The sequence below is a fragment of the Crinia signifera genome, chromosome 5, assembly GCF_055691185.1.
Source record: "Crinia signifera chromosome 5, ASM5569118v1, whole genome shotgun sequence".
Classification (NCBI taxonomy): Eukaryota; Metazoa; Chordata; class Amphibia; order Anura; family Myobatrachidae; genus Crinia; species Crinia signifera.
In genome coordinates, this window is record NC_139221.1 from 154878865 (window position 1) to 154891290 (window position 12426).

Consider the following 12426-nt stretch of genomic DNA (forward strand, 5'->3'; position numbering starts at 1 on the left):
GAGCAGGCTGCAAGAGGGTTCCGATGGCTTTGGCGGTACAGCAGTGGGGCCTGCGCAGCGTGACCTATGACCTAATCATGCTGCACAGGCCACATGCAGGGATCGGGAACAGCCGGGAAGTGTCTGAACAAGTGCTCAGGCGCTGCCCGGCATTAGACTGCGCGTGCGCAGTTTAGTCCCGAAATCCCAGGATTGGAAACTCCAATCCCGGGATTGAAATCCCAGACATTTTGGGTCCAAATCCCGGGATCCCGCCGATCCGGGGATTGACCACCCTACAAATAAGTGACAACTGCTGCCTCAGTGTTGTTCGCAGACTGATCGCAGATGTCTAACAGAACAAGTCAAGGCATTTTTCTGAGTTACAGACAAATGAATATTCAATAATTACATCTACAGTACCTCTTTGAATACATGTACACTGCCAAGAGAAACACATTTTTATATACTGTCCAAAAACTAAACAATTACTTTTTTTTCTCAGGTAACTGAAGATGTTCATCGGATATTAAAGCAATGCAATTATGAATTTGTTTGTCGAGGTAAAGTCAGCGTTAAAGGCAAAGGGGAGATGTTAACGTATTTCCTTGAAGGAAAAGTTGATGGAATGAATGCACAAACTCGATCTTTAAACTTGGAACGCAAAATGTACCCTTATGGTAGAGCAAATATTCAAACAAAGCTGGGTACTAGCTGTCCATCAGTGACGGCTGAAACAAGTTTTACAGTTAGCCCTGCAGGGGCCACACTTCAACCTACAACATCCCATGCAAATCAGACGCTGCATTACCTTCCTTCTGTGCCTGCAGTTGAAGAGGCATAAAACAAACGATACTTGTTTGCGCCATCTACAGTGAGATTAATGCAATTGCCTGTTTTTGTAATAAGAAATATGGGATCAAGAGATGTCACAAAACCAAGGATATTTTATCCAACCAAAGAGAACTATGGAAACTGTAAGAATGGAAAAAATCAAGGGCTAACAATTGTGTTAGGTGTTCAGGGAACAGAAGTAATGTTCCACTTTATATTGGAGGATGAATGATAGGATTTGAGTAAACCAAATTCAATCAATGATTGCATAATGATAGTGAAAATGTGCGTGTCTGTTATACATAATTCTATGAGGTATACATGGGATACATTCATCAAAGGAACTTATTTATTTCAAGAAACATAAGTAAAATTTACTGCAAAAAATGTAAATCACAAATGGATACTTTGTTATAAGAGATAATTAATTTCCATTTTTGAATGTACTCCCTGTCTATTTATTTAAAGACCCATACTTTTTGTGGGTAATTGTAGGTACATCTTCCCTAGAACTTCCAATTTTAAGTTGTAAAGAATTAAAACACACGAAAGGTGCTATATTTGAAAGCTAGGTCACTTGTAATGTTTAAATAATATTGGATACTTTTGCACACGTTGGATGAAGTTGTGATGTTTTGTCCAGGTACAGACTGATTATTTCAGTGACACATCTTTCTATGCTTTTGCATGTAGTTAGTATCTTTGCATGAAAATGTGATATTTGTACAGCAGAAAAATGAGGAAAATGAAGACTGGTCTCAGGGTTAGACAGCTACTTAACTGAAAAGAGCTTAAACTTTTTATTGTTACCATATATGATATTTAGAAATATTGCAAACACTGGTTACTGCACAACTTTGAGAATACTTTTGAAAGGCCGGTGTGCACTATTTGTAAGTGTGACAGGCTAAACTAAATGCACAAATAAGTATGCTTCTAAGGTAATCTAGAAAGCTACAGATGTGTTCTCAAACCAGTGGTGTCACAGAGGGGGCCGAAACAGGTTTTCACCCTTCTAAGGGGTGACTCCAGTTGCTGACTCCTCCACTGCACTCCAGGTGCAGTGTGACATTAATCTGCCACATTCAGCTCCTGTCAGTGAGAAAATCCAGCAGAAATGTAAGAGGCTTCGGGTGCAGGCTGCATGCTTCCAGGGTGAGGTATCAGGGGCTTCCCCCACTAAGCCACACCCACATAATGATGTCATCAGTGGCTTCTGTGAGTCCATGCCCCTTTCCAACTGCAGGCACACCTTTGGGGTTTCTTAGTCACACCAGGTGCCACTGACCCTGGTGCCGCCACAGCCTCAAACACTGGGTGTCTTTATAGCATACAGTTTGTGATCACTGGGTTTCTTTGAGAGGAGTAGCATACAGTATTTTCATTAAGTTTTGTGACATCCTAGATGCAGCAAAATACCAATTTCAACTTTAATTGCACAGGAATAAAATACATATAAAATCACAGATGAAGCACAACAGAACTTAGCGTGTTAAGAATCTGCTCTCATCATCACACTTTTTACACAGATTCAAACTCAGTTACTAACAGATGTCCTACTCCTCTGTTCTCAGTGTATGCTAACAATGCAGTTGTCACTTCCAGATGTTTTATTTACGCGCATATTGATGTCCTTTGTGAGCAAAACAGATGCACTACATGAGTTGCATGGGACCTGGCCCACCAATATGGGGGAGACTAGAGCAGAGTAAATACAGGACACATCTGTACCTGACAAGTCATACTGGTGGTGACTGTGGATACTGCAAGACAATATTAGTCTTGTAAAGGCCATTTTAATCTTCCATAGACTTTCTAATATTTGCAGATAAAGGAAAATATACAATTATTAGCCTGCCTTTCAATAATATAATTAAACTCTTTTTTTTTTTTATGCAATAAACATATCTGCCATCAATTCAGCTTAGACTGCACCTTACGCCCACACACAGTCGAGATGGCCATTTTGTGTCTGGATGTTCTTGAGAAGGTGGCCTATTATTTAATAGGAACCATCTCCGACCATTATTCATGAGGCCTGGCCAGTACTTATGAGGCACCGGTTTTCTAATGAATTGAAAGACTACATTCTCAGGAACACTGGTTCACAAAATTGCACCATCCACTATATTTCACTTAGTAAACCACATAATCAATAAACACAACACATTTAGTTAACCATTTAAATGTACTTTATTATCAGCCTAGCACATACATACGTGAAAAGCCCCATACGCACTAGACACGTTTTTAAAAGATATCGCTCAGAGCAGAAGTTTAAAAACTTGTTAAGTGTGTATATGCTCAATACCTTTAATGATGCAAGCTCCCACACATCGTTAATGGACCATCCCCACCCCGGTCCTTGTCATGCAGCTCGATCTGACAATATCACCAGCGACCCATTGACACCACTGAATGATAGTGTTAAAGAAAATTGTGTGTATGCACAATATCATACTTCAGAGCTAATTGCACATATCAATAATGATACGGGCAGTAGAAACCATCGCCTACTGAGGAACCTAAACTGAGAACTGCTCCTGGGCTGATTCTTTTCTGTGGGAATATTTACAGGATATCAGCCCCAGATGAATACATACATTGCAAGATAAGTAAATACACCTAAAAGTCCTATCCGCTCTTGATTTAAAGAAATGTACTTATTCTTTTTACTTTCAGGGATACTTACAGTACTAATAATACATTTAAAGAAAGAAGAGTACTTAAGAAATCCAAAAATATAATGTAAAGCTGAATATGCAGAAATTACACAACATAACATATTTTATTATTAAAGAACTGTGGTTCTCAGTTATAGCAACAGTTTTATCAATGTTGAAATCCTTGTACAACTTCATGATAAACTCTTTCCACAATACCAGACCAATTAGCATGCTCTTGCTCTTTTGAACGTAATGTATGGTATGTTCAGTTACTGCAATCATTCTTGTACAATCTAATCAAACAACACATTTGTTGGCAAGCTGCTCAATCAGATTGTGATGTCACTCAGGTGCTAAAATCTAATCAAAGTAAGTATTTAGGCATCATTTACTTCAATTATATATGAGAAAAATGATAAATGGAACACACGTGAACATCAGGTTGTTTTCCATGGGGGAAAAGGCACAGAACTGTTGGGAATGCCAATTTAAATATGCAATCATCACAATTGGTAACTCACTTAAATATACAGAATATCGTGTTTTTCGCACACGCATACAGCTACGGTATATTGTTTTCTGCACTTAGCAAAGTTTCAGCAATTAATTATGTAGTCTGCTGACCTCCTCCCATCAGAATATGTAAAATGCAGTATGCCCTGATATACTGTAACTATATTATGCCTTTGCAACCCAAAATAAATGTTGCAATTAGTGGAATACAGGAGCTAAGTATCAGAAAGAAGTGTAAGCTCTGTGAGTGTACATTTATAACTGATACATAGGGAGTATTCAATGTTTGCAACTAGTAAAAAAAATCTAGACATACCTATTCAATGCCCCCTTTTGGGCGGTTTTTCCACAAATGTATCAGTGGAAAATACTGTTGAAAACAGCTGCAACATCAACTAAAACACGTGGATTGGTGAGTAATTTGCCAATCTACGTGCTTTCCCACCATGCTGATTTTCCTGACAGTTGAATAGTGGCACTTGAATTGAATAGGTCGAATGTAAATTTGAACAAAATTCGGCAAAAAGTGCAGACTGTCGGAAATATCAGCACGGACTTAATACCCCCTTAGTGTGTAAATGACAGGTGATCAGTTACTGTAGTTCCTGGAATTGCAGTATGTGTTGCTGATTTTGTCACTTGGTCAGCTGTTATTACTATCGCTGCTGTATAATGGTAGTCATTCCATGTTTCATTAAAATGTACAAACTAGTCTTTAAAAGCACAGAACATAAATGATTTGTTATACCATTGCGACACCTTAGGAGCCATCTATACCCAGAAATGTTTAATAATTATATATATTTTAAGTATAAATCTTTGTTTACTGATCTGCAAAAATGACTATTTGACCACTTTAATCATTTTGTCATTGTCAAACTTTGAGCTTCCAAAGAAAAGTAAACCATATTCAATACAAACAGTATATCAGTTTTTTCAGCACTGTATTGTTATAGCAACATACAGTAGGATGTTTCTGTAGGTAGTATCAAAGCACTGTAATGCCAAGTGTGTTATGCCAAAATGAAATATTTGGAGGTTAAAAGCTAGTGTTATATTACATGGGATTGCATGACAGATATATAATAGTAATACTACTACTAGTATTAAATAATACATAATTGAGACAATATAAACATAAACTATAGAAGATTCTGGGGGTAGTCAATGTTAGCCACTATGTTGGTCGGGAGAAATAGTTGCCGCCGCCTATTCAATGCTGCCCTTTCCGACAGCATTGAAGGCAGATTCCGACAAAACAGATTCGACTTTAAAACAAGTTGGATCTGTTTTGTTGGAAGTGGGCATGGATTGTCAGAATCACAGCTGTTTTTCGACAATCCGTTGCCATTTTCACTGTCACGCTCTCTTTCCTACACTCGACAGCCGAAACATTGAATTCCGGCTGTCGAGTTTTAGTCGAGTTGGGCAAAAACGGCCCCGAATTCTGACTTTCGGGACGTTCCGACAGTCGGAATCCAGAATTGAATACCCCCATCTGTCTTATAACATTCTATAAGAAATGACAGTGGTATGAGTACATAATAGCACATTTTATCTGCATACCTGTTTTCTAAAATGGTTTTTATGTCATTTGAATTCCTACATAATGAATATAGATATTTATACAGACGTTTATAATGACTGGAAAGTAATAAAATGTGTTTCATAATTATAATACATAATTGAGCCAATATATTATATATTTTACTATTTTAATATGAACACGTTATTACGCATTATACATACACATTATGGAGCAGATGATTTCTTTGACCGCTGTCCTCTTTCCCGTTAATTCTGAACTTTTGTGAATACCCGGTTCCAGACTTTCATGTAATTGTGTATACAAACTATTCTGGCATTTGGGTAGAAGGGTGTGAGCAATTTTAAAAAGTTCAACTGATAAGTTTTTGAGCCCCTACAATACAAATAGTTGTATGTAACCTAGCACACATGTAAACTGAATGAAGACAGTTTGAAGCATTTATAATTAGAAATGTTTTGGATAAGAGACTATGATCGTGAGTAAGGTCTCTATGAACTGCAGCATTCTTGGCTGTAAATCTTTAATCAGGTAAGCCTAAATAACTGGAAGCTGAGCATTGTATAATACAAGCTCCTATAGTGCCATGTTTAGTGGGTTTTTACAAACAGAAAATATATACAACTTATGCACAATACTTTAAGGCCAGCAGCATCATTACAACCTCTAAAATATTTGCACTTGGGGCATTTTAGAAGGGACATTACCTATACTGTACATATGCTAGTATTTCCACAAGAGGCGATGAAGAAGCCTGTAGTAATGTCCACAGTGTTATTTTTTATCTTTGTCCTTTGGCAAATTTCAAGGACAGCCTATTTTATTGAGACTAAAATAAAGAGCGCAATTCTGCAATTTTTAGGGTATAAAATTTTTTGCTATTCTGTCAACAACAGATTTTCAATTTGTAGATGGAATTATATTTGTATTCAAGTGGAAAGAGGCACGAGTACATAGAACTACACAGCAATTAAACCTAAAAGTAAATCTGTAAATAAACTTTATATATAGCTTTGTAAAAACAAGGCGCTGCAATCAATTTAGCGTCTTTTGCTGTAGTCACATCTGCAACTTTATGCCAATATTAATAGGAGCCTTTCCATGGTACCAGCGTATGTGCAAGGAGTGGGATGCCAACTTCCAGCTTGGGGCATCTTTAGATTCAACTGTACCATTAGTTACACCATCAAAGCTTGCAACTGCCCCTCGCTAGGGGCAGATTCTCTGTCAGAATATTGCCTCCAATGTAAGTGATTAACCAGTTATGCAACATTCCCACTACACTCCCATAAAATGCCCATAACACAGAATCTCTCCTAGAGTTTTCCAGTAATATGCCTGGGCCTGTGGCTCAGCTAAAAAAAATAACATCTCGTCCATGAGGGTGACATTCTGGGTAACCGCAATTTCCCCTTCGCATTCCACTGCAGTGCCCAAAACTAGTGTACAGGCCTGCTGGCACACTGCACCATGCATGGCAGTTTTACAAAACGCCATTTTATCAAATTATTTCAGAACCCAATACACTACTATTATAACTTTTATATTACTTGCTTTTTTAAATGGTGCATTTTTTTACAAAACACTGCTACACAAACATATATGTCTCCATTTGTTAGTGCCATTAGTATAAAAATCTATACAAATCATTTGCACACCAGGGGGGAAATTTCCCCAGAGATGGTTTTGTTCAGCATTTGTATCTATCAATATTCAGTCATTGCTTTCCCTCTAACTGAAGTCCTTACTGTATTGTGAAACACCGTTATCAAAGCCATTGGTTTCACTGGCAGTTACTTTATATAGAATGACAACTTGTAACAGTACAGCCAAAATAAATGTCACACTTGGCTAAGCCCACTAGTCTTCATATTATGGGCAACACCATTTCTAAACTGGATATCTAAGTCACATTCATTTATACATTGTGCGTAATTGAGAGAGTAAAATAAGTTAACAGAAAATCAACTCTACACATATAATAACATTACAGAAATAAGTAGAATTTAGCATTTTTTTCTAAAAATATATTAATGCTAGTCTTCCAGCTTCACGGTATGCTCTATACAGTAGTTTGTAAAAAAAATATATAAATTTTGTTTTTAACTTTAAAATATTATAGACCCCATCGATGATCAATGTTCAATCAAAACCCTTTAAAATGTGATAATTTAATATTAAACTTTTCTGAATCAGACATACTCCTAAACTCAACCATGCAGAACATTTTTCTGGTTTCCATACTTTACAGCAGGTTTAGCAATGTTTGGGGTTAGATAGAGTGGAGAGAAAGTACCCCAAAAACTTTTTGGTTTCTCTATAGCATCATCATCATTATAAATATTAACTGGTCTGAAGTGTGATCTTGCAGAAAGTCACTAAACTATCACCAGTGTACAACAAAATACTCTGCTCTGATTCCACCCCTTAAATTTATTACATATCAAGACAAAAAAGTAGTATGTGTATTACTTGTCTTTTTACATAATATAAGCTCTAAACAGTACAGCAAATGTGATTTACTAATGTTACTGAGGGCCTTATTCTAGTTCACTCTTTCTGACAAAATCCTTCTTAGATGGACAAAACCATGTGCACTGCAGGGGGGCAGATGTAACATGTGCAGAGATAATTAGATTTGGGTGAGTTATTTAGTTTCTGTGCAGGGTAAATACCGACTGCTTTATTTTAACACTGCAATATAGATCTCACTTTGAAGTAAAACCCCACCCAAATCTAATTCTCTCTGCACAAGTTACATCTTCCCCACCTGCAGTGTACATGGTTTTGTCCATCTAAGAAGGATTTTGTCAGAAAGAGTGAACTAGAATAAGGCCCTGAGTCCTGATTTTCACTCTGTCCTTTTCAGCAATGTAGATGTACGGGGACAATTAAGAGCTAAGTGCACATTTTGCAGGGCAGATATTGCACTCAACACGCCTACAGCAGCAAGTCTGTTTCACAGAGTACAGTTGCCTCCTAATTACTAAATATCATGTTGTGTATTTTGACCCCTGGCTATGGTTTATCTATTTTCTGAAATTGCTCCTAACACAAAATGAGCCCCAAAGCCAAAATGGTTCAGCTGCTCAACAACCTACATGCACCAGTCTACAAATAAGATGCTCTTCCTAGTTTACCTATGTCCCTGTCTTAATTTCTATACATTAAACTTATTTATTTATATTTTTATGCAACAAAAATATTTTAAGCTGCCTCCTCCACTATGTTACTTAAAGATGTACTGTTTACTGGTAAACTGTTATTAGTAGCTTTGTAGTCATGTGGGCTGATTCCTGACAATCACATTGGATGATAACCATCTACCCCATTATCCCTGTTTTGATATCCACCCTACAGTAAGTCTCCCTGGGCCTTCCTGTATCTGTCTCTGTTGACAATAAATGTATAATATGTATATGTTCAATTCCAAATACTGACAATCATTATAAGGGGCCCTGGGAGACAGGAAAATTGTATAAAATGTGTGTAAGTTTTCTTTTGAACACCCTCGCCTCTTGGAAAGGAGATTTTTTCCCGTATGATCATTTCCAGTTCAAAAGGGCAATAGTAATTAATGCTAAATCAGACTTCTTTAAGAATAGCTACTATTTGAGATCTATTAGTCAAAATTGCCGAACCCAATGATTAGATCTAACCTTGGGTCTTGATTAAGTGAAAATAAGCTGTTCTAAGCATTTCATTGACCCAACCTAGCTATTTTAAAGCTCTTTGTTAACTGAGAATGTTTAGTTAAGTTCCAGGTGAATTATCTCTGAGCAAATATATCAAGGTTCCGTTATATGGGGGTAACTTTAGCTTTATCGTATGAATGGCTAAAGTCCAATAGTAAGTATTACTGACCTGCTAGAATACAGAGTCCTACAACCAAAATGATTCAGGGATGTCACTCAAAGTGTGCAACAGAAAGTGTACAGTAGGAATAGATGATTGTTTTTCTATTGCAGAACTACTGTATGTCTCCTCTGACGTTTAGACAGTTGCAAATACATTTGGCTGTGTACAATGAAAGTTGCAGTTTAGCATCAGATGGAATGACTAAAGATAACTAGTTATCGTATCCAAAATGCACATTCATCATCCAATTCAAGCACACTAAATTAGTGTTAGCCACAGACATATTTTCTACTCCTTCCTCAGGATCACCTGGATGCAGGTACCATGCAATAAATGAAGCAATCGTTTAGATGGGATATTTCCACAGGCTGCTGGCATTGGAGTCCTGCATGTCTTTTTCCTAGTTGACATCTCACTTCAAACTTTCATAGCAGTTTCTCATAACTTGTGTCCTGCAAAATATGCATAATATCATGCATTCACCTCAGCCTCTGAAACGTATAGGCAGTACTGGTACAGGCTTTTTCTAAAAGGTTTATATATTATAAAATATTATATAAACATTGTCTTTTATTTCCAAACTATCACATAAACTTTTGGAATGAATACATAGTCAAAGTCTGAGTATATATATATATATATATATATATATATATACATATATATATATAGGGCCAAGACAATAGGAGTCATACTTCCATTACTTTCCTTTTCAACGTGATCATATACTCCATTGGTTCTACTACTATTGCGTCACTATGCACACTTCCTAGACTCGTCTAATAAATCGGCAGCTTCATTGTTTTCTGTTCTAATTAATAATGAAATTGTGTAAATATATCTATCCTACATTACTTTGTAATATGCTGTCTGGGTTAAGCCAACTATTGCAATGATTGTCAATGTATTTTGTTACGAAGCACAATGTTTTATATAAATTTGCACATTCAGCTGTAATAAAAGTATTATATGTGATATAAAAATATTTGCAAAAAAAAATATTTTTTTTTAGTGATGTTTAAAAGCATGTTTTTATTCAGATTAAGAATTTCAGTACAATTGTGCGTCTGCAATTTATCTTTGGTACAGTATAGTGACATTTCATTTTACTATTAACACATCAGCTCATTGTTAAGTAGTAAGAAAATATCATCATTATACAAGTGCATATGAAAAATGACATTCACGTCACTTAGTACATGTACTGTACTGTTACTTCCGCATGATGCATGGACCAAGACGGTTTTTCTAGGATATAAACAGCCAATAGCTTACAAATGCTTAAAACATATACACTGCACAATGTTTTCATATGTAATTACTGTACTTTATAAAAGCAATGCACAACATATAACATGGTGAAAATTCTGTTACAGATCTTTATTATTCAGGCCATATTTCAAAATTGTATCATCATTAGCAGAAGTCCTTTAGCCATGAAATGTAAATATTTTTGTATTACTTTGCTAATGAAATTAGCCCTCATGTGATTAATCATATTAAATTGCCTTATTTATTTTCTGTTTTGTATATTGTTACATATATTGGCCTTTGTTGTATATTTTACTTAAAAGATGCTCTTACATATGTTTTATTTTCATTTATTTTTTTGTAAATGGGTTTAGCTTTGAAAGGCTGCCGCATGTACACTTGTACAGACTAAAATCACTTTTAATATAATAACTTTTGTAACAAATAATTTACATGTGCATGAATATCTTCTAAATTCTTTAGATGTTATAGCATTTTATTAAACTAGTCTGCATGCCACTCATGTCTGATGTCATTATACATATACTGTAGTACAAAAATATCTTAATTTTGCACAAAATTCCTTGTGAATTGCATGTACAATTAGCAAAATAAATACACCATGAAAACTTCTACACTGAATTGTGGTATCACTACAGTAGCATACACAGTTTTAAAATGTTTTCTTTTCAAACAGTATTTTTGTCATGAAAGCAATAATGTAATCATAGTAGTGTGACACAGGCATGAGTGGAAACATTATCATGATTTAATTGAATTACGATACAACTGCATTAAAAATAATAATTTTTAAAATATCTGGAGACATTTTGATTTACACTACTAGAAAGTAATTTAAGAAAATATAGTTGAATTGCTTTATATTTAATTTCATTTATATTTCCACCTTTCAGAAGCATATAATATACAGCTTTGTCAGAAATGCACACCAAACATTTTTTTTTTTTAATAATTATTTCTTGATGACTAGTTTTAAAGTTATTTTACCTAATTTCTGATGTTGGTTCATGGAATCAATGTTTCGATACCTGATGCAATATTTGGGTGTAATGGAAATAATGGTATTTTAGTTGTTATAATTTGCTTGTGAAAAAAATAAAATTCAGGTAAATCCTGAAACAACATTAGTTCAGGTGAATTATTTTTTTTTCAGAAATGCTTTGTTCTTCTGAACATCTCTGTGTCTTGTTGATATCTATCTGATTTTTTACTCTGAAACATCTAATAAGTACTGTATAAAAAATCTACTTATCCTGTGGTTTGCAATCTGAGCTTTCTCAAAGCCCAATGCATAAATCTCTGTTCCCACAATTTCTGCATTATTTATCAGCTTGTTGAATGCTGGCAAATCAAGGCATTTATGTAGAATTGATGAATTAATGATTCTGATTTTTCCACATGAACACAATTATTATTTTAATCAAACATTTTAAATCATTCTCCAATGGGGAGGGATCCACAGGGCTATTTTATTTGCATCAAACAGCTGTGTGGTATTTGGGTCTTGCCTATTATACCCCTTTCAGACATACTCCAAAATCCCAGGTTTTTGCACATGAATGTGCATCAAACCGGGATATTAGTATGTCTGAAAGGGTGAACCCAGGTGTTAAATTGCAGGTCTCCGACCCTTCTTTTTACCTGGGATTTATGACCCGGGCTTACCCTTTCAGACATAAGAAAAACCCGGGTTTTTCAGCAAATTACCAGGTACAACTGCATCACCCGGTAATTTGCTGCTGTAAGTGTGAAAGGGTG

The 12426-nt window shown here is 35.7% G+C and overlaps 1 protein-coding gene across 2 annotated transcripts in view; it reads left to right on the plus strand.

Annotated features, from left to right (window-relative positions):
* ADCY1 (adenylate cyclase 1) overlaps positions 1-11795 on the plus strand; it is a 333354-nt gene extending 321559 nt beyond the window's left edge. For both annotated transcript variants that reach the window (XM_083188127.1, XM_083188128.1), the window contains one exon: positions 485-11795. In XM_083188127.1, coding sequence (XP_083044253.1) covers positions 485-823 — 339 coding nt within the window. In that variant the 3' untranslated portion in view covers positions 824-11795. The remainder of the gene's footprint in view (positions 1-484) is intronic.
* The last annotated feature ends 631 nt before the right edge of the window (positions 11796-12426 follow it).